Here is a 26,551-nt window from a genome sequence, read left to right on the forward strand (position 1 = left end):
GAGGCGTCTGGGGGCAGAGGAAGGAAAGGAAAGCCCTACAGGCCATGTATTGCATTTGGGCCTTTATCCTAAGCTCTGTGGAGCAGTTTGCCCCTAGCTGTCAGGCTTCTTGGAAGGTTCCAGGATAATGAGACCTTCAAGCTGTCTGCAGAGACAAAGCAGCACCCAGGGCCTAAGCTTCCAGCCCTTCTGGGGGTGGTTACTATTCGCTAATAACAAACACCAAGAGTGGAAGAAGGGACAGGCACCAGCAGGAAGGTTTTCTTGCCACTACAGAGCACAGAGCCCACTTTTTCTTACCAGGTGCAGCTGTGGATAGTCTAGGAACTGTGGTTGGATTCAGAGAGGCCTGTACTTGAATTACAGCTGTTTTGCTTCTAGGTTGTAACCTTGGTCAAGTTTCTTAACCCCTCTGAATTTCTGTGTTCTTGGTAAAGATACTCAGTGAGGATTAATATGAGAAGAAACTGAACTTATGGATGTATAGTGCTGACAGAATAAGCCCCTAATGAATACTAGCCATTATTATAGCTATTATTAATACTGCCACACCTCTGGGTCAAGCTTCTTAGGCACTGCAGGGCAGGTGGGGCTTGCGGTGCTCTGGAGCTGCACGCTGGAGCCAGGGGAGAGCAATGACATGGACATTCCATGCTGCTTTGGAGCCTGGACTTGAGGCAGCTTGTGCAGCACAAGCATGACTCCAATGCACCCTAGAAGAGGGGCAGCTCTCAGGAAGTATCCCAGGAAACCTTCACAGCAGCCTTTTGCCTCCCACCTGGAGAAGGTAACCAGGTGTGGTTTCGTTGCTACCCCTCTCATGGCCCTTACGTTAACACAGAGACCACAGAGGTGCACTGTGAGTCTAACAGACTTGCGGACACACTTTGGCTGCCCCCATGAAGGACACCAGTCATGTGACCTCCCAAAATAAGTCCAGTCATGGCACATGGCTCTTCTTTCTGGCCCTGGCAAATGGCTGGTTTCCCCCAAAGGGGACTCAGAACTAGCTTCCGCCCGAGAGCCTCTGCCTGGTTGGGTGCTGGCAGCACTTACTTCCTCTGAGCTATATTTTTATTTGCTATTTTGGGCTCTTCCAGCACCTTCAACCAGATAGAATACAATTATTTATAGCAACTACCACTTATTTTGAGTGCCTATTATACAGTAGGTAAAGTACATCATCATATTGACTCTTCACACGAATCCTGTACAATAGAAACTATGATTATATCCTCTTTACAGATGAGGAAACTGAGGCTCAAAGAGAAACAGTAACTTAGTCAGTGAATGTTGGAACCAGGACTTCATCCCAGGGCCTTCTAATCCAGAAGAACTGCAGGAAAATGGGTGCAGCTCATGCCACTAGACCACAGAAGCTGACCCTTAGGGGTGAATAGGAAGTTGGCAAGTTGGTAGGTTCAGGCTGGAAGCTGTTGCTTCCTCAGCACCCACTTAACTCCCCGCCAGCCAGCCCATCCCAGCTGTTGAAAGTTAGCAAGAGAGGGAGAGAGCGGCCAGGCCCCTCGGGATTAGCTCAGATGCTGCCAAGCACTCTTTCTTCATTCCAGTTGCCTGCCCTGGACTCCACCCTGCACATGGTTCCTCTCAGAGCCAGCTGAGCTGCAGCGCCTTTACTTCTCTGTCTCCCCCAGAGCCCTCTCTCTCTAGCTCTGAGGCATGGCCCTCAAGGATCCTTCCATGATCCAATAGATTTGTACAGACTCTTGTTGGCAGCAGCTCCCCATTGGCTCCACTTCAAAGCAGGGGCGGCCAGGCTCCTCCAGGTGTCAGAAGCAGCTGGCATGTTAGCAAAAAGCCTCTGGAAGGAAGGGGTATTGAGCCAACTGCCATCAACTGGAAAACAACACAGTGGATGACCTCGTCTCTAAGAAGATTCCTCTTCAGCCCTCCAAGGATGGTGACGAGTTTGAGTTCAGGATGAAAGAGCTGTCTCTGGGGATGTAGGACCTACAACCTGGGGTAGTCCTGTCACCAAAGGCAAAGACAGATAAGTAGCTTCCTGCCTGCCTTTTCCCACAGTTCTGCCGAGATTCCAAAGCAAGACACAGATGCCCAGAACTTTCATGCGTCAGAGCATTCATTTAGAGATGGACAGTACAGCATGTGATGTTTTTAAAAGCACCTTTCTATAAGTCTTTCAGAATCTTCTGTAGCCATAGTCCTCTAAACAATGAACTTTTCCCCACTAGAACCAACATTTACAGGAGAAGCTGTTAGGTCTGCCCATCCTTGGGGGACAGCACTCTGTCAGAGCTGGAAGAAGTCTTTTGGGAAGTATGGGCCTTCAAGCTTCTGCTTAAACATCTCCAGCAATGAGCAACTCACTCTTTCACAAAGTAGCCACAATCATCTCAGAGCTAGGCAGCTTGAAAAAGTCTTCCAGAGCCAAACTCTAGATCCCTGTGACATTTTCTTCAGAGGCAGCCCTTCAAGAGTTGGGTCTCAGCCCTCATTTCCTCCCTAGTCTTCTCTTCCAAGCTGAAAGATCTAAATGCATCCACTTGTCCGATATTATGGTTTTTAGACTCTCCACCACTCTGACTCCCTTCTCCATGACTCTAGTTTATTCCTCTTAAATGAACTGTGCAGAGCTGAATGTAGTGTCCAGGTGTCAGATGGGCAGGGAAAAAGAAAAGCGCACTGTGGCCTCTCTTACTCATTTGTTTATGCATTCCTTCATTCAACAAATGTTTACTGAGTGTCTGCTAGATGCCAGGCACCATGCTGGACCATGGAGTTAAGCAATAAGCAGGGAGATAGAAGTGTCGCTTGGTGGCTCTTATAGTCCTGAGGCAAAGACAGACATGAACAGCATGAGGAGGTTGCAGAGAACTGTGGAAGCCAGTACAGCCTACCCTAGTCTGGGTTAGGGAGAGCTTCCCCAAGAGGTGCTGGATAGGCTGCAACCTGAAGAGTGAGTAGGCAGCAGGTAGGTAACGAGAGGGACATGGGGAGCATTATAGATAGAGGGACTGGCTTGTTTGAGAGCATTGAGAAGGACTAAAGGATCAGGGTGGCCGGAATACAGTGAAGGAGGCTGAGTCTGGAGAGGGGAGGGGAGGCAGAGGGTGAACCCTATGGGCTCATAGCCAGCATAAGAATGGGGGACTCTGTTTCAAGGGCAATGGGAACAGAATGGTAAAATAGTCAAATTTGTATTTTAAAAAGAGTTTTCTAGGGCCAGCCTGTGGCTCACTTGGGAGAGTGTGGTGCTGGTAAACCAAGGCCACAGGTTCGGATCCCTATATAGGGATGGCCAGTTAACTCACTTGGAGAGCGTGGTGCTGACAACACCAAGTCAAGGGTTAAGATCCCCTTACTGGTCATCTTTTAAGAATAAATAAATAAATAAAAAGAGTTTTCTGACCACAGTGTGGATACTGAATTAGGAAGGGGCAAGAGTAGTTCCAGGGAAACAGTGTAGGAGCCATGAAATTGTCCACAAAAGAGGCGGAGGCTGGGTGTGAGATGGCAGCTGTGGAAGTGGAAAGAAGTAGATGGAATCACGAGAAATTTCGGCAATAGGATTAATAGAACTTGGTGACTGATTTGGGGTAGGAGAGGAAGGGAGTTTCCAAGATGTCTAGGATGCCTCCCAGGTGGCTGAGCAGAGTAGTGAGTGGTGTTGCTATTAACAAAAGCTGAGATCTAATTGGCTTTTTGGCAGCCAGTTCACTGCTAGCAATTGAGAAAACCCCTCGGTCCTTTTCACACATACTGCTGGGATCCAGCCACATGTCCCTCAAAGAGAAAGCCCCTGTTGCAGTCTGCCTCCCTCAACTCACCTGCTGGTCCCTCCTGCCCAGTGTAAGTTGCCAGCCAAATAGCAGGGGCAAGTCCAGAGCACATGCAGGGCTGCTCTGCCCCACAGAGACTCCCACCCCTCTACAGTTGTGCTCTCACTTCCACAGTTACCCATCTTCAAAGAGGCTGCTAAGGTTCAAAGTCAAGAGCAGTCCCTAACAGAAAGCTGCGGGTCAGTTCTGAGGTTGGAAAGGTTATAGTCCTATCTCTGGCTGAAAGAGCAAGGTGCTCATGGCAATCTGCTTCAAAGACTCGGGGAGGCAGGTCCTGTCCAAGGAGCATGTTGATCAGTGAGAATTACAAGTGGCGGTAACTTCTGGAATTAGAAAGTGGTGATGGTTACACAGTTTTGTGAATATACTAAAAAATACAGAATTGTACAGTTTTAACATATCCATCCAGACAAATGGATATGTTAAAAAATAAATAAAAATAAAAGGTGAATTTAATGGTATTTTATCACAATATAAATAAATGAATAAAGAGATAAAGAGATAAATGGCAGTAACAGCTATAAACAGGAACATTGGGTTCCAGGTTGTTGATAAATAAGAGAAGCCGTTTAACATCTTGAAGGGCTTGGTCTCCCCTTGGTGGTTTCCTCCTTGGAGATGTTCTCAGCCCAATGCTGTTCCCTAGTACTTAACTTTAGGCCATTGGGGTTCTTGGTTGTCCTGGGAGTTGGGTGGAAAGGAAAGGTCACTGGCTTCTCTTCTCCAAGGCCTTTTTCTTTTCTGCTGAGCATGGGAAGGAAAAACTTTTGAGGTGTTGGTGGCTCTTGCTCCTTGAGCACTCCTGGGAGAGCTCTCTTCCTCTGTAGTTTGGGTGTCTTTGTTAATGACAGTCCCCTCTACCCGCCCCCTCTCTTCACCCTCCCCATTATGTGTCAGATTCTGGGCAATGTATTCTCTCTCTTCCTTTTGCCTGCCTGGGTGCTCCTTGGGTTATGAAAAATAGGTGTAACTAAGCACTTGCTGTATGGCGCTGCACTTAGTCCCATGAGCCAATGATGGAGGGACTAGGGCTCCCTCCTGTGGCTATGGGCGGCATTGCTTCTTCCCACCCTCTGGCCTTAAATTTTTTTCAGCTGAAATTTTAATTTTGAACTCTGGTAGTGGAGGCAGCTTTCTTTCTCCCCGTGAAATACATGAGAAATAGTTAAAGCCCTAAGAAAGAAGAGAAATTAGCCACAGAAACTAAGAAAGAAAATGTTTCTATTCTGTATTTTTTATTTTAAAACAGGCAGGGTGATCCCCATACTGGCCAGCCGCCAAAATAAATAAATAAAAATAAATAAAAGAGGCAGTGTGACCAAATGGAACGTACCTGGCCTATGGGGTCAAACAAACACACAAGCTGTGTGTATGACTTTGGCAAGTTAACTTCTCTGAGACTTAGATTCTCCACCTATAAAATGGAAATAATAACAAGACCTACCTCATAGGATTGTTGTGGGAGAAAGTTTAATTAACGTAGTTAAATACCTTGTAAAGTACCTGCCATGAAATATGGTACTCAGTAAATGGTACCTGTTTCTATTGTCGTTATTACAACTAAAAACCAGATAGGAACCATTTTCTCTCTTCAGGGAGATCTGAAGCCAGGGCCGGCTGCCTTGCACAGTTCCAGGGGCAGAGGCCCCACTAACATCATACTCTCTATAAGCCCCTTCCCCAAAGGTGAGCAATGCACGCTTTCTCTGGTGCTGATCCAGTTGCCAATTTGGGGACTCTCTGACACAGAGAGGTGGAGAGAGATTTAGAAAACTACATGACAGAGCAAAATAAAACCTTTAAAAAACAAAAGGAAAGATAAAGCCACAAGGGCTAAGTCAGAAACAGATTGGGGAGGCGGGGGCAGCAGCACTCCACTAGATGAGTTTGGCACCCTGCCTGGCACACAATGGGAACCAGCAAGTGCTAATTTTCTTCTCTTCCTGTCCCCTCAAATGAACCCCTCAGCAGAGTATGAACATGGCTTTGGTCGATCCCTTTACTAGTCAAATGGCTTTCTTCCTGTGAGGTGGGTGCCCAGTGGGAGGGACTGGAGACATGAGAATCCAGGAGGTGGTCAACTTGTAGGAGTGGACAGCAAGGAGCAGCGGCCACCACAGCATCACAGGGTGGAGTGTGTTCTTTGGCCCTCACAAGTGCAGAGTCCCCAAGTTCTTTGCTCTCTCCCCTTGTCTGCCACCTGTGTTCCAGGGTGGAGTTTCCTGTAGATGTTCTGGCCATTTGGTAGCTTGTTAAATCTCAGTACCACTTGCCAAGACCCCTTTAAACTTCTTGGCTGTTCTTCTTGCCTTTTCTGATCTGCTGTATTTATTCTGAACTAAATGGTCCTCACAGCAGCATGAAAGGATTTACAGCTTAAGAATATGAAAAGAAATCCTGGCTGCATTACAATTGCATCCTCTCCTTGCTGCCCCCACCCCCCACCCCCGCTCCCTCCCTAGGCTCCATCCACTAATGGGTGCCACTGACACTGAACTGGGAACTGCTCTTGGTACAGTGTGGTCAGTCCAGCCTGGCAACAGAGTCCAGTTGACAGGGAAGAAGTGAGGTGACTGTGCGGAGCTTGTTTTGGGGAGCCCTCTCCCAAACGTCTTGCTGCCCCAGGTGAGACCGGGAGCTTGTGCGCACATAATCTCTCTCTCCCTCACACACCCACCTCCCTCTCTCTTTCCCCTTCAGGATTGTGCTCATGGACGATGCCATGGACTGCTTGATGTCTTTTTCAGATTTCCTTTTTGCCTTCCAGATCCAGTTTTACTACTCAGGTGAGTGTGTTCCAGGGCCCCTCTGTGGCCCTATCCAGGGCCATATCTCCCTCTCCCACCCCATTGCCTTTTCCATCTGTGTGCTTGGCACACACATTTCTCTTCCCCACTTCCTCTAGGGTTATCTTCACTGCGGGTCACTAACGGGATGTCTAGTTCTCACTGAGATTTATTCTCACAAATCTCCATCTGCAGAGTCTATTTCCTCAGCCCTCTGAAAACACTGAAAACCACACAGCTTCCTGTCCACAGTACAACAAATCAGTTCTGGTGATAACGACGACAGCATCATCAATAGCATTCACTACTTACTGAAAACTTACTATGTCCCAGGCATAGCACTAAGGACTTTAATCCTTACACCATCCCTAAGAGATAGGTCCTTTAAGAGATAAGCTCGCAGAGGTAAGTTGCTAAAGTCACACAGCTAGTAAGTGGTGGAGCCTAGACTTGAACAGAAGGCTGACTCCAAAGTCAGCGCTCTTAGCAGCTCTACTACATTACTACAGTCAGAGGTCTCACCTTTGGTCCTTGATCACATGTGTGGGGACACATTCTCCCATCCACACAGTTTTTAATAAGCACACACCAGTCCTCTCTCTCACTCCCACCCTGTTCCCAGTTCATACCAGCTGTATCCTTAAATCCCTTCTGGAATCAGGTAGAAGAAAAATAGATGAATAAACACAAATGTACACCAGCTCATACACAAGTGGCACCAAATGGAATGTTGGGTTTAGAAATTGCTGACTATGTCCATAAACAAACTTGTTTAAAACAGGCTCTTCCAGTAAACAGAAGGCTGTCTTTGGAGCCTGGGGATGGCCTTCCTGCCAACTGGTGGCCCCAGCCAGCCCTGGCCTCACTTAAGTGCCACATTCTGTTTACTTGATGGCAGCCTGTTCAGGCAGGGACTGGAACCTGGGGTCTCGCCACCTGCTCTTAGCAGTACCAAGCATCTATTTCCCATTTCTCTGAAGCTCTTGGACCCTAGAGAAGAAGCAGCCATGTTTGGGAGAAGCTTTTCCCCTCACTGCCTCCCTGAGCCCCCTTCTCACAGCACTCTCTGAAGGACAGGGCAGCTGCACTGGGCCACAAGCATCATGACACTGCACAACAGTGTGTGTTAGTCAGCGGTGAGATGGGCCATAAGTCATTGGTTACTAACAGTGGCTCAACTACAAAAATGTTTAAACAATTTCAAATGATTAATAAAATAGCAGCTTGCAGGCTTTCTCTGTTCCTCACTGGTATTCCAACATGCTTTCTTGAGTTAGAGAGGCAGGTGGCCTCACAAGATGGAGCTTACCATCACATATTCACTCTTTCAAAACATATTTATAGCATTCAGTATGGCCAAGCACAGAGCTAGGTGCTGGGAAGGAGGGGTCAACAAGGCATGACCCCTGCCTTTGAACAAGAGTCTTACATTCCAGCAAGGAGACAGATTAAACAAATAATTACACAGAAAACTTGTCATTGGATATGTGTCACAAAAAAGAATAGGGTGCTATGAAAGTATGCGATGGGGGAATCTCACATAGCCTAGGAACACCTGCCCAAAGGACCGGACTTCGGAACTGAAACACACACAAGAGTACTTCAAAAAGTTCCTGGGAGGATTCTTATTATCTTTTAATTTTATTGTTACATAAACTTTCCAAGTATTAATGCATCTCTTATGATTGTGGTGGTCAAACAAGGTTGAAGGCTTCTGCTCTCAAAACACCACACACAGCACTGAGGTGGTATGGAGCCAAACTAACAGAGAAGGGAGGACACAGTAAAGGGATGAAATGTGTCCTCCCTACCTGAACTGTGCCCTCTCCCCATCCGTGGTACCAGAATTCCTGGACAGTGTGGCTGCCATCTATCAGGACCTGCTGTCAGGCAAGAACCCCAATACAGTGATTGTGCCAACATCGTCCAGTGGGCAACACCGCCAACGACCTGCCCTGGGTGAGACTAGCATGCTGGAGGGAGTGGAGGCATCCCTGTTTTACCAGTGCCTGGAAAACCTGTGTGACCGGCACAAGTACAGGTAAGAAAGGGCACAAAGACCCCACCTCAGCCCCAGGGATCATAGACTGCTGGCTTTGGAACAGCAATCTAGCAAGATGTTCTGATTGACCCAGGGCTTCTAGGGCCCTTGATGGTCATAAAAGAAGTTAGAACAGTGCCATTTGCCCCCAAACCAGGTTGTTGATGAAAGGCTTTCTAATTGGCTCACTTAGAAATAATTGCTTTCACTTGGGCAAGACCAACAGTAGATGACCAGCTTACCAGGAGAAAGATTGGCCTTGACTTTTTAGAGAGTAGGAAAGAGCATTCACTGTACATAACTTTCCTACATAAAAGGAGGGTTAAGGGGCCGGCCCGTGGCTCACTCGGGAGAGTGTGGTTCTGATAATGCCAAGGCCACGGGTTCAGATCCCATATAGGGATGGCCAGTTAGCTCACTGGGTGAGCATGGTGCTGACAACACCAAGTCAAGGGTTAAGATCGTCTTACCAGTTTTGGTCTCCTCCAAAAAGAGGCTGTCTCTTGTAACCGTGTCCTCCTCCCTTCCCTTCTCCCTTTCCTCCTACTCCACCCTGGTGAAGCACCAGTTAGTGAACATGTCAGCCCTTCTTGTCTACAGTCAAGGCCTGGTTCCTGGAGATCTGTCAGTTATGCTCCCCTGGGACCTTAGGGCTCCCAAGCAGGACCCTCGGTCTTGGCTCTGGGTATCCTTGTAAGCCTAAAGGTATGGATGATGAGATGGCAGTCAGACATGCTAGTCTTCGAATCTGTCATCTGTATTCTCCCTTCTAGCTGCCCACCCCCAGCACTTGTCAAAGAGGTCCTAAGCAACATTCAGAGACTGACCTTCTATGGATTCCTTGTGGCTCTCTCAAAGCATCATGGAATCAACCAAGCCCTAGGTAAGCCAGAGCTAACTATGGCCAGCTTCTCCTGTCCCCACAATACAGGTAGCAGCTGTCCTGTACTAGCAGACATGGCCCCAGGGGGGAAGGAGGTATCACCATCTCTGCCTTGACTTCTCAGGGCCAGACTCTGAGTCCTAAGGAGCCGGAATGTGCACAACACAAAACTGTGCCTTCTTAGGCCTTCATAGTCCTCTGGTAAGGGACAGCCTTCCCCATCCTGGGCCCTGCCCCAACATGAAGTGGCCTCTCTGTAGCAGAGTGGTGCCCAGCCCGTCCCCATACATCCTCAGTTCTGCTCTGGGGAGTGGCCTGCAAGTTGGGCAGACACGGGGCTATTTACTCAGTGGCTCTGAGGATTATATATCAAAGAGACCTAAATTCCACTTATAAACAGTGCAAAGGTGTGTCTGGGGAGGCCTTTTTTTCCCAGCTGGAAGAAAAAAAAATCTGAATTATCTGAAAGGGAGAAAAAAAAAGTGAGGGAAGCCTGCGCTGGTCCAGTTTTTCCTGCCTTCTGTTTTATTCTCACTGGTTGGGCTTCTCCACCCACCCCTTTCTTCACCCTCCCACATCCACAGCTCTCCTAGGGGAAGAGCCAGCAAGCAACCATCACACTGGAGTTTAAGGTGTTCTTATTTCAGTCTGTCCTAAAGAGATCCTCCCGTCATGCTTGGAATCCCAGGTTCCTGAGTCCCAAAGAAGAGATACACAGCATTCCCCTTCCTTTTGCCAGTTGACGGAATGGGGGTCTAGGGAAGGAAAGTTAACATCCGTTAAATGCCAACCACAGTAAGCCAGTACTGTGCTGGATGTTTTGTATTTATTACCTTACACCAAATAGAGCCTCCTGGGGGATACTGGGGGCTACACAGGAGGGAAAACCCCGCAGGACAGAACGAGGACACACTCAGGCACATATGCCGCCTGGTAGCCTGCTTATTCTGAGGGCTTGGGGCATGCACAGGTGTGGGGACCTCTCAACTAAGTGAGGTTGGTAGCCAGGGTCACCAGCTGGACTAGGACTAGAAAGTAGGCAAAATAGGAGTCAGAAATCAAGAGTGAGGGGGAGGCGGATAGGGATTTGCTTAGGTAACTCCTAGGTAACTGGCTACACACTCTTCCTTCCCACCGATCACAGCCATTTGGAAGGAAAAGGAAAAGCTAGATAACAACTGGGCCACAGCCTTGATGAACCTCATCTCATTTTTCTAAGAGCCTTTAAAAAGGACACTCGTTCACTCAACTTTCACTGAGCACTAATGTTGGGTGGAGTGGGGAGACAGAAAGCAGCAGATAGTCTCTGCCCTCACCTACATCTCCGGTGTAGGAAACAGAAATCTGGAGATACCCTAGTAGGAGACAGTCGTGGAAACCAGTAGCTCTGTTCCCTTAGTCCCCAAGGCACCCCTGAAAAATTAGAGGGTTCCATGGAATATAGTTTAAAAACCACTAACTTAGAGCAAAAGGGGCCAGAAGGCATCATCTGAAAAAGAAGCAGAAAAGTCGGAAATTGAACAGTGCCATATGGGTAATTTTGAGTCCTTCTAGAACAGCATCGTCGACTGCCAAGTCTAAGTTCTAAACCACCAATAAGCTCTTTCCCCTTAATAGTTTGCTGGTGAGAATCTTTCTATCTGCAAACTCCTGCTTCACCTTCCTTCCCACTGTTAAGAGCTCCTGGGAACATCCAAGACTCTCCTCTCACCTTTCCCCTTATATTGAAGAATTAACTCCTCTTAGTTTATAGCTAAGGAAACCGACTTCACAGATGGGACAGCTCCCATTCTGGCTGAGTTTGGTCTGATTCTGACCCAGCCTTCTCTTCTCACCCCTGGGACCTTCCCTGGTGGAGCAGAAGCAGCATTTCTTACCATCCGTCTCCAAAGTGGGTCACCCTGATTTGGGGGCATAAAATTGAGTAATTTTTGACCTTTGGATTTAGTCTGGTCATATCCTTTTCAGACCAGTACCTGGGGCCTGAAGGAAGAACTCACCTCACAGCACCGGCTCACAACCCATTTAGTCTTGGAAGGGAACTACCCTGTTTGTTTGGGGATGTCTCCTTACCTGTGGTCCCTGTCCCAAGTGGGCCAGGGTAGGCAGCAGGATTCACTAAATTTGTCAAGTGGCACCCAAGACTTCCTGCTCTGTGACTGTTTTTTGACCCCTTCAGCAGTCCTCAAATCTTTCAGATTAGCCCTCCTAGGCTTAGCAGAACAGGCAGACATGAAGTGAGGGGCATGGAGGCACTCGCTGCCTGGCCGAAGAACTGTGAGATTAAGTGCTGTGCCCCCCAATTATCTCCTAGGAGCTTTGCCTGACAAAGGGGACTTGATGCATGACCCAGCCATGGATGAAGAGCTGGAACGGCTGTAAGTGTCAAGTGGGAAGATGCTGCCCTCTTGTGGGGGCCAAACCTCAGCCAGACACGGCTGTGCCCCATCATGGGTCACACAGCACTTGTAACAAACACTCTCCATTGGTCAGGGAAGGGTTTGGGGGCCAGCAGAGACCTAAGGTATCCTCTCTTTTGAGTCCTTTGGGGCTACAGCCTGTGGGTTCATCCAAGTGCAAAAGCAAGTGTGGAGGTCCTGGTCTCTGGACAGGAGGCACCTTGCTGCCCTCTGGGCTTCTTCCCTCCAGGCTGGCCCAGGTTCCAGGCTTGGTCAACTCGGTCACTGCCAGTTCAGAGGCCAGCTGCCTGCCCTCCCAGACCCTTCTACGGGTTGGTTCCCCCTGGAGACCCCTCCATCACTCCCGCAAAATGGATGCAGAGAGCGATGGCTCCACTGAAGAGACAGACGAGTCTGAGACTTGAGGAGTCTGAAGGCTCCTGCCTGCAGCATCCCTGTACCTTGCTCCCACCTCAGCCCTTGGTACTCCCACCCAATCTACTCTTCAGCACCTTGCCATGCTGCCCTCTGCTGGTGAAAAGGCTGAAAAACAGCCCCACCCCCAGAGACCTGCCAGAGGGCTTCTGATGATAAGCCAAGCCTAAGCAGTGACCCTAGACAAGTTAACAGCCTACTCTCCCTGGCCCTGCCAGCCTTTGGGCTTTAGTCAGGCTTCGAGCTGACAGTGCTGAAGCCACCTCATCGAGAAGGGGACTGGCCTTAGCCTTTTGTTGACAGTTCTCCTAACCTCTTTAGGAAGAGCAGTCCCTTCTCAGCCAACCTCTGCTAGTCCCCCAATAAGGTTCATCTCCTCACAGCAACTCCATTAAGGGGTTGAACAGCATTAGCCATCCAGGGTCTTGCATGATCAAGGTGACACCTGAGATGCAAGTACTGGGAGGACATAACCACTGTGGCCTTCTGCTGGAGGAACAGCCACTAGCCATGATAGAATGGAGAAGCGTGGGCAAGAAGACAATTTCACTTTCAAAAACTGTTCCAAGTATCCTCTGTGTCTAACAGTTAAGTATCTGAAATGAATAAAGTCCCTTGTGTCTGGCAAGTGGTGAGTTTAAAGCCACTAAGGCTGAGAGGGTGAAGGGAAGGGGGTGAATTTGGGTTTTAGTGCTTTTCTGGCAAGACTGGGAGGTGGGGGGCTGGTGAACCATTCAAGCCCAGAGACACCTTAGATAATGAACAGAGGGGCTTACCTCCTGCACGACAGCAGCCTTTCAAAGACAAGGTGCTCACAGGTAGAACAGGCCTTGAAAAAATAAGCTCAGTGGGTTCAAGGCCAAGTTCCCAAAACTTTAAAGACCCTGGTGAGGATAGCTGGTTAGCTCACTTGGTTAAAGCACAGCCATCGAACACCAAGGTCATGGGTTCAGATCCCTATACCAGCCAGCCACCAAAAAGGAAAAAAAGCCTTACAGATGATATGGTGATTACAAAAAAGAAGGACCCTGGCCACAAAGGATTAGCACTGCATAGCCTTCTAGCCAGGTTATTATTAAACATTTGCCAAGCACCTGCTTGGGGTCAGGTCAGTGTAGGTACAGCTGTGAACAGGACACAGGCCTGAAGTGTACAAGCTTCCAGCCCCAGCCAAACTGGAGGAAGGATGAGTGGTCTTCAACTTCCTTGAATTGGGTGGGGAGGTGGGGTCCTCCAGAAAGTAAAACCCACTCAGTGGCCCAAGCAGAATAGGCTGCCTCCTCTGAAGCCGGATATCACCACTACTGGGTACACATTTTCCTGGGCTCATCTCTACCCAGACCAGCCCCACTGGATAAGTACAGGAACCGGCTCCCAAAGCCCTGCCATGGCTCCAAGCCCACAATCATTTCCAGCCTCCTGCCCATAAAAAGTGTTTTTCAAATCCTGGTTGTGCATCAGAATCACAGAGAAGCTTGATGACAATGCAAATTACCAAGCTCCACAGAGTGATAGGGCCCAGAAATCTGTATATTTTTATTGACACTCCAGATGACCCGAAACTGGAGGCCCAGATCTACACTTTGAAAATAACTGGCTTAGAGCCCCACAGCCCATCTACCCAACCTTTCTCATCATCTACTTCCCAGACCAGTGGTTTACACCTGTACCCTGAGGACTCCTGAGGTGGCACAGATGTTCCAAAAGCCCTAATAAGGAAAAGAGACACAAACACATTCTTTCTTGCTGAATTTAAAAGAGTTCCATTAAAGTCTGATTATTTAAAACATTTTTTTAAAAACTCCAAGAAGTACGTCCCCAGTCAAGCCTACTGTTGTGTGATGAGGTGCAGGGCTGCTATGGTTGCCTGCCTGCCCTCAGCCCTATGGCTCAGTGGATGAGTAAAAAGGGCCAACTAATACCAGCTCTTTCCTCCGCGTGCAACAGGGTGGTGAGGTCGAGGCTGCACCGGACCTTGCGGCAGCACAGGGCCGAGGAGCCAGGGGCCTTTGGCTTTCAGAGAAGAGACAAACCGGAGGCCCTGGAGACATTGTCCTCAGCTTTGGGATCAACGCCCTACCCGTATCGGTGGGAGCCACGAGAGTGAGGCGAGGGGCTGCACTGGGCAGGGAGGCAGGATCCAGAGAGGACACTACTCCACTCAGAACAACAGGGCCTCAGGGCCCTGTGGGGGCTTTATTTTGACACCACTTTGTTTCAATACAAACAGTCCAGAAAGAGAGTCATGTCCCTCTGGGGGAGGGATGGGGAAAAGAGTGGTCTGTGTTGCTTGGGAGCCCAACCTACAACCTGAAGGTGGGGGTTGGGCCCAGACTGCCAGCATGGCAGGGGAAGATGGCACCAAGAATGACACAGTGCATGGCCCAGCTACCAGAGGATGAGGCCTGCAGCTCTGTAAGCCCCTCAAGCTCTCACTGGTGGGGTGTTGTCCAGGCCCCCCTAAGACCAAGATGATGCAGAAGAAAGCTGAACCCCAGAACCTGCTTCTGTCCCTCAGGTCCTGTTTCCTTGGCCAGTGTTACACTCAGGGCATCCAAAGTCAGGACACAGGGATCCACCATAGCTACCAATCATGGGAAGAAGGGACAGAGAATCTCAGGAGAAGACAGAGGGTCCTGTGGTCCACAGTAGATGGTATGGAAGGACTCTGAGACACCTAGGAGAAGTAATCCTCCAAGTGATTACTGTAAAAATGGGTGGTGAGACATCACTTGGGCCTCCAATCTGATCTCAAATGAAACCTTTAGGTACCAAGAAAGTTTCTAGCCCTTAGTAAGGCCCAGATGAAGGTCCTTCCCCTCCCTCGCCTTCTCCTGGCACCCAGGAAAGGCCAGTGGCAGCAGCAACGGCAGCAGCAAGTCCACAGTCTCTCCCCTGGCAGCTGGTTACAGCAGAACCCTTTCTAGGCCTCCTCCTGGTTCTAGAGGACTAAGGCCCAGACCCCAGACAGATTCTAGAGCCAGAAAAAGAAGCCTTACACTTTTCACTTTCCCCACTTGGGGAAGGGTTAGACCCAGAATAAGCCATTCTGAGGGAACTTCCTCCCTTTACGCCTAGTGTGGCAGGACAAGTGAGCAGCAGCTTTGGGGGCAGGCTTAGAAGGACAATAGTCTAGCACACAGAGAACGGGGTGGGGGGCGAAGAGAATAAAGGGCTCAGTCCACAGGCAGAGGACAAAGGCTGATACTTGCCGCTCCCCTCACCCGAGATCCTCAAAGGCCACCCACTCACACATCACATGTATAAAGTAACAAATCCTCCCTGGCTGCCATAAGGCAAGCATGCCTGGCCTAGGAATCATGGGGCTCTTGCTGCTGTCCCCACCATATGCCTCAGCCATGGAGCTTGGATCAGTAGGAGCCGTAGCGATCCTGCAGGTGGGAGGAGAAAAAAACAAAGTGAGAGTCTCTAACCTGCAACAGCCTCCCAGCATACACACTGCCTCCCCCACATGTACCCCCAGCAGCAAGACAGGGGCTCCAAGGGGCTAGGTGCCCCCACAAGGTGGGAGTACACAGTGAGAGCTGGGGCAGGGCCACTAAGCAAGGGGAAGCCCTGCTTGATCTCACAAAAGCTGGGGAGGGAGGAGAAAGTAGTACAGGCAACACAAGCGGGGGAGAAGCAGCACAGACAAAGCATCTTACGGAGAGGCTCAGCCCTGGTGCAGAGCTGCAGGGAAGGAAGCTGCCCTCCAAGAAAAGAGCATGCATTCTCTCTTCAAGGCTGAGGGGGGCTGCCCAGAAGCAATGTCTGAATGTGCTGGAGAAGGCAAAAGTCCAAGCACCACTCATTAGGCTCCCTCCCCAGGCCAAGCACCCCAAGCCTCACCTGCAAAGAATTCATCACACCATTGGCCAGTACAGCCATTTTCCCAGCCACAGACTTGACACCCTGCTTAAACTGAGCAATGTCAGCTGTAGGGAGCACATTCCCCAGAGATACGCTTCCTGGAAAAGCAAGGGAAGGGGTGACCCAGAGCCTGGCAGGAAGCCCTTCCCAGTCAACAGGGCCCCTCAGCCCTGCTCACAGGCCTCGCGTGGTGCCCACCACCCCATTGCAGCCCTACCTGCTCCGTGAGCTCCATCCATGTCTCCAAAGAGGTCTGAAGAGCTGATGGCACTGCTGCCTGAGAGCTGCTGTAGCCGAGACCTGGCTTCATACTGTGGTGACGAAAAGGCAAAGCCTGGGGATCTTTTGGCTGATGACCCTAGAACTCATACAGGCCAAGCCACCCTGGTGCTAAAGCCCAAGTAATGGCAGGGAGGAAGCTCTTGCTTCCACCTGCTGCCTCCAGCCTCAGGGCAGACAACTCCACTTACCTCAGCATCCACTTCCCGCCCAAAGAACATGTCAGATGAGATGGCTTTGGCTCCTGCAAATTTCAGACGTGCTTCACTGGACTCGAGGCCTGAGCTCCGGCTCTCCGCTTCCCTCCGGTTTGTGGCTCTGAAGGGTAGATATGGAACATCTCGGACCCTGCCCATTACCATCAGGGGAAGCAGAGCAGCAGAGTACAGAGACCAAAAAAAGCACCAATGGCCTTCTGGAGATGGCTTAGCAGGCCCCATTCTCTCTGTGGCTCTGGGACTCAGGGACCTTCTCCCCTGGTGAGGGGCCTCCAAAGGGGTGCTATGAAGCCCCTCCCTTCTCCACACTGAAGCCAAGGCACAGCAAACTTACATTACCTACACTGGCAGGGTAGAAATATGGCTCGGAGGGGCCTAGGCTTCTGCCCCAAACCACTACAGCTTCCTCAAGATCCAGGAGGCCATATCACTACTGCTACCCTGCTCCTAGCTATAATTTGCCTAACACTAGGGCAGCCTTATGTTTCAGTTGGCCTAGGTTCAAACCTATACTCTCCTGTCTTAATTATTAATAGCACTTTTACTCTCAAAAGCATCCTGGTGTGAATGAAAAGGTATATGGTCACTCTTGTACACCACTGATTATGCAGAGCCACTGAGCTAGCTGTTTTACAAGTTTCATTACATTTATCTTTCCAGCGACCCTGTGAAGTATTTATGTCCCCATTTTACAAATGGATGATTTGCAGATAACTTATCAACTAAACATTGCCCAGATTAAAATAGAATTAGGTTTTTAAAAAATAAATAAGGAGGTTGACTCGTTAGCTGAGTTGCATGGTACTATGAAAAAAAAAAATAAGATGGGGGCCAGAGACACAACTCTTGGGAGGAAGATCAGGACTGAAGCATAAAATCAGGCCCTTCCTACCAGAGAAACAGATCCCAAGCTAAACAGGCTGCTGGGCCCTCTGTGATGGTAAAGCACAGCTCAAACCAAAGCCTGATCCCTGCACGTCTAGTGTGGTAGCCACTAGCCACATGTGGCTATTTACATTGATTAAAATTATATTAAATTACGTTAGAAATTCAGTTCCTCAGTTGCACTAGCCACATTTTAAAGAGCTCCAGAGCCACATAGGCAGTGGCTAACATATTGAACAGCACAGATACAGATGATTTCCATCATCACAGAAAGTTCTACTAAACAGTGCTGCCCAACCACTCTACCTTTCTGAAATAGGCCGGATGCTTGAGATTGTCACTTCTGGCTCCTTCTCCTCTACCCTGTCCATACCCCAGGCACCATCTGTATCCCAGCGGGAACCAAAACTTTCCCCCAAGGAAAAGGGGTTGTCCTTGTACCTAGGGAGACAGAAAAGTAGCTCAGAGAAGCCTGATGAGTAACACAGTAACCAAGTCTATACCCCAACAATAGCCTTACTTTGGGGGTCCAGAGGCGAAAGTACCAACATCGTCAAACAAGTCCAGCTGTGAGCGAGAAGATTTTGCACTCACTGGGGTTTCCTGCTCAATCACCTGCATCTCAGACAGCACCGAGTGGGAGACAGAGCTGTGCAAAAAAGCAGAGCTAGGCATGAGACTGCTGGTGAGCATGAGTGTAAGCACACATAACAAGACACCCAGCTGCTGGGCTCTCCTTCACCAGGCACCGCCCAGAGCCTTCTCTCCCTGGCTCATGCACAGGGCTGCACCAGACCCCAGCAGGAATGCTAGGAACCATGTGTGGTGACCTGGGAGTACACCCTGTAATTGTCTACACATAACCTTTGTTTTCTCAGGGTAGGGGTTCACTGGCCAGTGACCATTGTCTGTTATAATTTTAATAAAGTGCACCAAATGACAGTACTCTCTGTCCTTACCAACAACTCCCAAACTTGCTGCACCATGAACCAGATCCTTCACTGAGACAGATACACACAAAAAAAAGAAAAGAAGAAAATGCCCCAGAACACCAAGATCAAGGGTTCAGATCCCTGTACTGGCCAGCCATCCCTTCCCCTCCACCCCAAAAGCCCCCCAGAACCAAAGAAATGAGTCTGATGGCATCAAAAGATGAGTTCTTAACTACTATCCCATTCGTTTTTTTTGTTGTTGTTGTTGTTAAATCAAGAAAACACAGAGCCTGGTCTTATGCACTGAGACCTGGATCTGCCATCTGGTTTCCCAGTGAGGAGGGTCCTAGGGTTGGACAGGCAGTACCAACTCTTGATGCTTCTCTCTCCTCCTGTCATGCTCCACAGAGACACTTTAAGAATTAATTTGACTCACATAAATTCATTAAAAAATATCTACAGCTTTTAGCTGGAACAACCCCAAGGAGTGAATATTTTACCACAGGGCTTTAAATAGAGCTGGGCTTAAATAAACAATTGTTGCACTGTAAAAATTAGAAAACAGCTGAAAAATTGCTCATACCCTTTAACCCAGTACTTCTTATGTGACCAAAATAGGGAAGGGGAAGAGTCCTAAAGACACTTTCGGGGTTAAAATTGTATGTTTTGCTAATTAGCCGTGGGTTATACTAGCAGCACACAGACTAAAAGGGAATAACTTAAATACAACTGGCACATGTTCTGAAAGATTAAGTAAAATACCCAGCCTTATCTTCTTCCAGAGAAGCAGAGCATAATGGGTAAAAATACTGAATTTAGAATCAAACAGTTGTGGGGCCGAGCCCGAGGCGCACTTGGTAGAGTGCTGCGCTGGGAGCGCGGCGACTCTCCCGCCGCGGGTTCGGATCCTATATAGGAATGACCAGTGCACTCACTGGCTGAGTGCCGGTCACGAAAAAACGACAAAAAAAAAAAAAAAAAAAAAAAAAAAGAATCAAACAGTTGTGTGTTTAAAATCTAGTCCTGCCAATTACTAGATCTGTAGGCTTCCTGCTCAATTTTCTCATCTGTAAAAAGGGGATAACAATACTTCCTGCATAGTAATGTTGTATTTAAGTAAATAAGTTCCCATAATAATAATAGTCTCATGCCTCCTTGAAAGGAACGGCCACCACTTAGCACAAGCTAATTGCAGCCAGAATTGCTGGCCTTGGTGCTATCAGATATTCTAATTTTTAAGAGATTAAAAATCGACTATTGGGCCAGCCCATGGCTCACTCGGGAGAGTGTGGTGCTGATAACACCAAGGCCCCGGGTTCGGATCCCATATAGGAATGGCCGCTTAGCTCCCTGGGTGAGCAAGGTGCTGACAACACCAAGTCAAGAGTTAAGATCCCCTTACTGGTCAACTTTAAAAAAAAAAATCTATTATTACTGAAATCTCTAGATGTTAACTCATAGTGTAGCACAAACAAAATGCATTAGAGAGCTAGTGTGCAACCATTGTTTTTGTTTGAGAAAACCACAGTTGGGCTGGCTGGTTAGCTCAGTCAGTTAAGAGAATGGTGCTGAAAACACCAAGGTCCAGCGTTCAATCCCTACACTGGCCAGCAGCCCCCACCCAAAAAAAAAAACCATAGCAACACCAACCTGGTAATTTTTTTTTTTTTTTTAAAGATGACTGGTAAGGGGATTTTAACCCTTGACTTGGTGTTGTCAGCACCACGCTCTCCCAAGTGAGCAAACTGGCCATCTCTATATAGGATCCGAACCCATGGCCTTGGTGTTATCAGCACCACACTCTCCCAAGTGAGCCACGGGCCGACCCAGCACGGTGGTTCTGAAACAGGAAGGATAACATCCAACCCAGGGGCATTTGAAATGGTTACAGGGGAGATATTTGGAGATATTTTCAGGGTGTTACAGTGTCTGGTAGCCACAAATGGCATCTAGGAGATAGGGATTAGAGATGATAAAAGCCCTGCAATTCTCAGACAGGTCTGGAAAAATAAAGATCTGTCCCACCACTCAATGTGCCAATTAGCATCCCCATTAAGAAACACCACTCTGGTCTCTTAGATGTACAGATGGCCCCCAATTTATGATGGTTCAACAATTTTTTGACTTTAGGATGGGTTTATCGGGATGTAACCCCATCATAAGTCAAAGTGCAACTGTATTGAAATAGCAACTGATCCTGTATTTCATTCAACAAATACTTATTCAACCCACACCTATTATGTGCTAAGCACTGAACTAGAATCTTTAAGACAATAAGCAAAGCAATTTATTCAGCCTCAGAATAAAGACTAAACCAAGAATCCCAAACTGCTGGGAAGACCCTACACTGGTTCCCCAAAAAACAATGTCATTTCTCTGCTGAGCCTTACCTTCGGGATACCAAGCCCATGCCCAACCTCTCTGCCTGCTCTCGCTTCTTCCCTTCCAAATTCTGTAGCTTCTTTTCCTCTTTCTTACGATCAATCTGGAGCTCCTGGTAGGCCAGACGCATGGAGGCAACCCTTGGAGGGAACAAAGGTATCAGAGGCTGGCACCCATCCTGACCTGTCCAACCTACCCACCCGCCAACCCCCACATGAGCCACAAACACTCACATGGACTCCTCAGCCTGCTTCTTGGCATCAGATGCTTGCTGCTCACGGAGCTTCTCTGCCACCTGGGCCTGCCGTTCAATCTCACTGAAGCTCTGGCTGCTCACCTTCTGGGCCCCTAGGCCTTTCTTGGCACCCAGCTGGGAAGAGAATTATATGTTATAGGAACAACACAGTCTCTTCTGATCCCTCCCAAGCATGAGCACTCTAGCCACACCCACAAGGAACGGGTCCTTCTTAAAGTTTAGGGTAAAAAATGGGAGCCCAGTCAGCACGGCCAAGAGATAACAGTGGTTCTACTGGAGCTGGGCATAAGGTGGCTCACACACCCCAGCAGAGGCCTTAGGGCATGAGGGCAGCAGTCAGTGCTGACTGGGGCCTGGCATGTGCCATGCACTCTCCTAAACACTAGATGTACTTGATCTCACTTACTCTTCCCAGGAGCCCCTTGAAGACAGACATTTTAAAATCCCTCTCATAGGGCCGGCCCGTGGCTCACTTGGGAGAGTGCGGTACTGAGAACAACAAGGCCCTGGGTTCGGATCCTATATAGGGATGGCCGGTTAGCTCAATGGTTAGCTCACTGGCTGACAACACCAAGCCAAGGGTTAAGATCCCCTTACCGGTCATCTTTTTAAAAAATAAATAAAAATAAATAAAATAAAATAAAATCCCACTCGTAGATAAGGTTCAAAGAAAATAAATACTTTTGCCAAAGTCATAGAGCCAATAAGTGGTAAGATCAAGGTGTGAACCTGGGCAATCTGACTCCAGCTCCTAACCACCCTACGACACTGCCTCTCCCCACCTACCCCTTTCTTAGCTGCTGCTGGCTTCTTCTTGCCAATGATGGAGCTTTTCAGTTCTGTATGAGAAAGAGGGTGGGCATGAGGTAAGAGAGAGGAAGGTCAGAGGCAACAGCTCAGTCCACACCATGCAGCTTCATGGCAAGAGCTTCTAGAAAGAACAGCTCCAGGCAGGGGAAGGCAAAGCTGCCACCACCAGTCCCAACTAATGGCGTCCAAGCCAAAGACAGATAAGGTTAGGGGAAGTTACTGACTCCCAGTGGACTGAGAGAGAACCTACACTCGAAGCACCAGAGACAATCAAAGTCCCCAAACAAAAATGAAGACTGCTAGGCAGGGGGCAGATGCTGAACACTAGCCTTAGCTCCTAGAGCAGGAGCTGGTGTGCAAGCGGCCAGGCTCCCTAAGCAGTTGTTGGTTACCTCTGGCAGGGAGGGCCCCTTCAGATGATAGATACATGGACTCTGGAGGAGAAACAAACTTGTGGCTAACAAGGGGCCCACCCCAGAGCCTCCATATAGCTCCCAAGCCCAGAGCCTTTATGACTCTCTGCTTCAGACCAAGCTATGTCAGCCTTCTTTCTCATGGGATTAGTTTGATAGTTGCTCTGCTGGCTTCCTGCCCTAACCCCCAAGGGTCAACAGAACAAGCCAAGGTCAGCAAATGGACTGTGCACCCTGAACCAAGTCTGATGGATACTAAGAAAAAAGTAGGAAAGAGTTGAAGGACAGGCCAGAGGCTGGCTGAGAAAGGACAATGTCACCTCCAGCCTTGAGCAGCTCAGAGCTGTCTCTCGAGCCTGCCTCAGGCCCCAGGGAAGTGTCCAGGCTCATGCTGGCCTGCCTGCACTTTGGCTAGACCCAGCCCCACACTCAAAGGGAGACCGCAGGCCTTGTACACCAGCCCACCCAGATTCATCAATTCAAAGGACCTGGCTCTAAAGTCAATGCTATAGCCACTAATCACAGTCCCCACTCCAGAGAGGTTAGATGCTCAGTATCCTGTGGCCTCAGTCCACATGACTAGGCAGCAGCAGATCTGAAAAGAACCTTGAGGCCCACCCTCTCCCAGACACCCCACAGCCACCAGCTGGCATACTGACCCAGAGAGGCTTTGGGCGAGATGCCAAGCAAGTCTGTGTTGGGGCCGTGCTCTGGCTCTGTGGATGTAATGATAGGTGTTAGGTGTAAAGCCCACAGCTTCGGGCCGAGCCCGTGGCGCACTCGGTAGAGTGCTGCGCTGGGAGCTCAGCGACGCTCCCACCGCGGGTTCGGATCCTATATAGGAATGACCAGTGCACTCACTGGCTGAGTGCCGGTCACGAAAAAACGACAAAAAAAAAAAAAAAAAAAAAAGCCCACAGCTTCCTGCGACCTCCCATTAGGGGAAATGATGGCACAAGAGTCACACCAGCTTTCCTCGGCTTGCCGCCAAAAGATAAAACAAATGCCCACCACTTCCTCCAAGGGATTGAAATGAATCCCAGCCCACCCAAAGATATACAAAGACCCACACTCCTATTCCCTTGGCCAGGTGTCCCCTTCCTAGTCACAAGTCCTTTCCCAGGACCAGGGCACTTGGTTGGAATCTGAGCTGAACTCACGTCCCAGGCTACTGTTCTCTGCAGACAGGGCTGGCTGCTGGGTCCCTGAAGGCTCAGTGGCTGGAGCATCCCAGGCAGGAGGCTGAAAAGAAGGCCAGATCACAGATGCTTCAGTGAGCCACTCCTGCTATCAAGGAGCACCAAAAACCTACAAGTATCTTGTGGGTATGTGGCCCTACTCCAAGCCTACAAGGAAAAGAGGTTAGCAAGTAAAATTGTAATGGTCATTCACTATGGAAGAAAGAAGCAGGAAAATAGCAGCCCCCTCCACCCCTCCACTATTTACTTAGAGCCAGAGCCCATTCCCCTAACTAAAAACAACTAACAACTATTTGGTGGGGGGGGGGGGGGGCACTTACCATGTGCCAGGCACAAGCCTAAGGGCTCACTCTCATATAAAAATATATTTAATTATTCCAACAAGCTCTATGAGACAGATACATCTCCATCTTAAAAACTGAGGTTTTGACAGGTTAAGTAACTTGGCCAGCATCACAGATGTGTTAAGAAGAGAAGCAGGGATTCAAACTGCGAGTGTGACTTTGGCACCCAGTGCTAATAGAACAGGGGTGAATGGCAGTGGAGGGGATCCTTTCATCGTCCCCAACCACAGTGTCTTTCTTACAGGGGAAGAATCTAGGAAACGTTATTTGGGGCCCCTGACACCTTTTGAATCTTCAAGAAGCTTTTCCTCCTCCCTACCAGCCCAGTTTATAGGCGTCCATTTCTGAGGAGGGACACATTGCAGCCACATCTGTGGGGGAAGGAAACACCTGGGCCTACCCAGCAGCAGAACTCACCAACTCAGTGGGCCCCAGACATTCTCTAAGATATCATACCAAGGCGAATAGAATCTATACCCATGACCACAGAAGGCCTTGGCCTTGGTAAATAAACCATTTGTCAGGAACAAGTGGGGATAACATTCCTTGTGGGCACTCACTTGAGTGTGTTCTGTGAAGAAATCAGAGTCCTTCTTCTCTGGGGAGTGACTAAGAGCACTACTCATATTGTCTATCCAAAGCTAGAAGAGAGAAGGCACACGTGAAACACATCATTCTGAATACTCCCACTTGTCCTGCTACCCCAGCCCCAGGAACAGGCACTTACATCAGTGCCATGCCTCGCCAGGGCTGCACTCCCCAGCTGCCGAATCTTCTCCCGGTACATCTGGGCAGCTCGGCTATTATATTTGGTGTTGGCATCGTTGGCTGTGCATCCGTGTTGGCGGAAAAAAGCCGTCTGGAGAGCGAAGAAGAGAGGAGTGTGGTACAGGTGATTCTTACCAGAGCAAAAATGTATTGGCTGTACGAGGCACCCCCTTATAACAGCCCGGTTGTTATTTATACATGATGATACACTCTACTGACACTGGAAGTTTTTCATAAAGGTAAAGTTCCTCTGAAACTTACACAAAAGCCACCTTGCAGCCTCCTATCCTCTGAGATGACTGACTGAAGCACAGCCCTCCTCCACCCTGCCCAAGAACAGCACGGGACACCCCCTATCCCTCCTTCATCCAAGCAGGGCTACAAGACTCAATGACTGTGGAGGTCTCAACTCCCTTGGCTTTTCCCCAAGAACATCTGTCCAGTTCAGCTTGAATTTGAAGCCCTTTTGAGAGGAGCTGTGACATGGTGTTGTTAGAGACCAAAGAACCCTCTGAACAGAGGAACCAAGGAGGCCCTCCTAAGAAATGATGGCAAAGTTAGTACCCAGGCAGAAGAATGGGGGTGGGGGAGGTAGAAGGAGATTTACCGCATTGGCATTCCCGCCGACCTGCATACACCTCAGCTGGAACCAGTTCCAGTTGGAATCCAACTCTGTGGACCTATATACAAGGGCTGCGTGTCACCCACCAGCAGACACCAGGAGACGCGATTCCCTGGCAGACCCACACCTGTCATTTGGCCTCAAGCTGCGCCCAGTAAACGTTAATTAGTCACCACCCCATTTCCTTCATTCCACCCTGTTCATAAAGCTTTCCTCTTCATTCATCTATTCTAAAGGGTACTGATTATTTCTCCAGCTCCGAAAGGAGGTTGCCTTCTCAGGCACGCAAGCTTGGACTTGGCTTTCCTCTTAAGGATGGTCACAATCTCACTAGCAACATACTCGGCCGACGTATCAGCAACTACAAGGTCAATGCAGCTAACGTTTCCCTCCAAACTACAGCTCATGTTTGACCGACAGGAAAGAACAGTTTTGATCTAGACGCGGAGACGGCCCGCCTATGAGGCAGGGGCCCACACAGACGGTTCCCTCCCGTTGGAGGCTACCGGACACCGGGCCCAGCGGTTTCCGAACACTGAATTCAGGACGGTCCACGTCCAGACAGCCACTCTACGTTGCTGAACATACAGCCCCGGCCGGGTGGAAGCACAGAACCGCGCGGAGACCCCACCTGATAAAGCTGAGATGGACGCCAAGGGAGCGGTGCACCCCGGAACAGTCAATGCACAAGAAAACACCATACGTGATGCTGGCCCAACTCGGATTCTTAGCGCCGCAGTCGAAACAGGCCTAGGTGGAGGAGGCGATGAGCAAACCATCAGGAGCCCGAATCGAGGCCGGCCGCTGACACCCCAAGAAAACAGCCCACCTACGCCCCTCCCCCTCCCTCATGCCCTGGGGGGCGGGACCTTCCCTCTCGGCCGGCGCCAGACCCCGCGCGCCTCCCGCTCACGCACTTTGTTGGTTGGAATAGCGCGAAGCCTCTTAAAAAGTGTCTGGATTTCGGTCTTGCTCGGCTCCGTCGCCATTTTCTCTCCTTCCCAGACACAACCGCGACCGACGGGTCCTGCGGCGGGCCAATCCACGGCCGGGAAAGCCGGCAGCCCAGCCGGCCTCAGCGGAGCCCCGCCCAGCCGGGGGGCGGGGTGACTTGGGCCCGTCTGGACCAATGAGCAGCCGGAGGAACAGAAGCCAGGCGTCAGCAGTCCCCAGCTCTGCCCCGCCGCGAGAATAAACGCCGCGCCGAG

General features: G+C 49.5%; 2 protein-coding genes across 5 annotated transcripts in view; one reads left to right on the top strand and one right to left on the bottom strand.

Moving 5' to 3' along the window:
• CSTPP1 (centriolar satellite-associated tubulin polyglutamylase complex regulator 1) overlaps window positions 1-14,753 on the top strand; it is a 214,307-nt gene extending 199,554 nt beyond the window's left edge. The window contains exons 5-9 of one of the 2 annotated variants that reach the window (XM_063092512.1): window positions 6,522-6,607; window positions 8,453-8,648; window positions 9,422-9,531; window positions 11,846-11,909; window positions 14,313-14,753. In XM_063092512.1, the coding sequence (XP_062948582.1) occupies window positions 6,522-6,607; window positions 8,453-8,648; window positions 9,422-9,531; window positions 11,846-11,909; window positions 14,313-14,472 (616 nt within the window). In that variant the 3' untranslated portion in view covers window positions 14,473-14,753. Of the gene's footprint in view, window positions 1-6,521; window positions 6,608-8,452; window positions 8,649-9,421; window positions 9,532-11,845; window positions 11,910-12,180; window positions 12,994-14,312 lie in introns of those variants that run through there. The other variant, XM_063092511.1, reaches the window with a different exon arrangement.
• ARFGAP2 (ADP ribosylation factor GTPase activating protein 2) lies at window positions 14,522-26,410 on the bottom strand. 3 transcript variants are annotated; one of them, XM_063092495.1, is made up of 17 exons: window positions 26,261-26,410; window positions 25,975-26,093; window positions 25,329-25,401; window positions 24,681-24,812; window positions 24,514-24,594; window positions 23,571-23,652; window positions 23,070-23,126; window positions 22,390-22,431; window positions 21,974-22,026; window positions 21,165-21,301; window positions 20,940-21,071; window positions 18,138-18,266; window positions 17,924-18,058; window positions 16,706-16,832; window positions 16,453-16,546; window positions 16,215-16,333; window positions 14,522-15,757 (listed from the first exon to the last, which is right to left on the bottom strand). In XM_063092495.1, the coding sequence occupies exons 1-17, from the start codon at window positions 26,330-26,332 to the stop codon at window positions 15,737-15,739; spliced, it is 1,605 nt and encodes a 534-aa protein (XP_062948565.1). In that variant the 5' UTR covers window positions 26,333-26,410; the 3' UTR covers window positions 14,522-15,736. The 3 variants fall into 3 exon arrangements, with proteins under 3 accessions (XP_062948565.1, XP_062948566.1, XP_062948567.1); XM_063092496.1 differs by lacking the exon at window positions 22,390-22,431; XM_063092497.1 differs by lacking the exons at window positions 22,390-22,431; window positions 23,070-23,126.
• Window positions 26,411-26,551: the final 141 nt, after the last annotated feature.

This window comes from Cynocephalus volans, chromosome 4 (genome assembly GCF_027409185.1).
Source record: "Cynocephalus volans isolate mCynVol1 chromosome 4, mCynVol1.pri, whole genome shotgun sequence".
Classification (NCBI taxonomy): domain Eukaryota; kingdom Metazoa; phylum Chordata; class Mammalia; order Dermoptera; family Cynocephalidae; genus Cynocephalus; species Cynocephalus volans.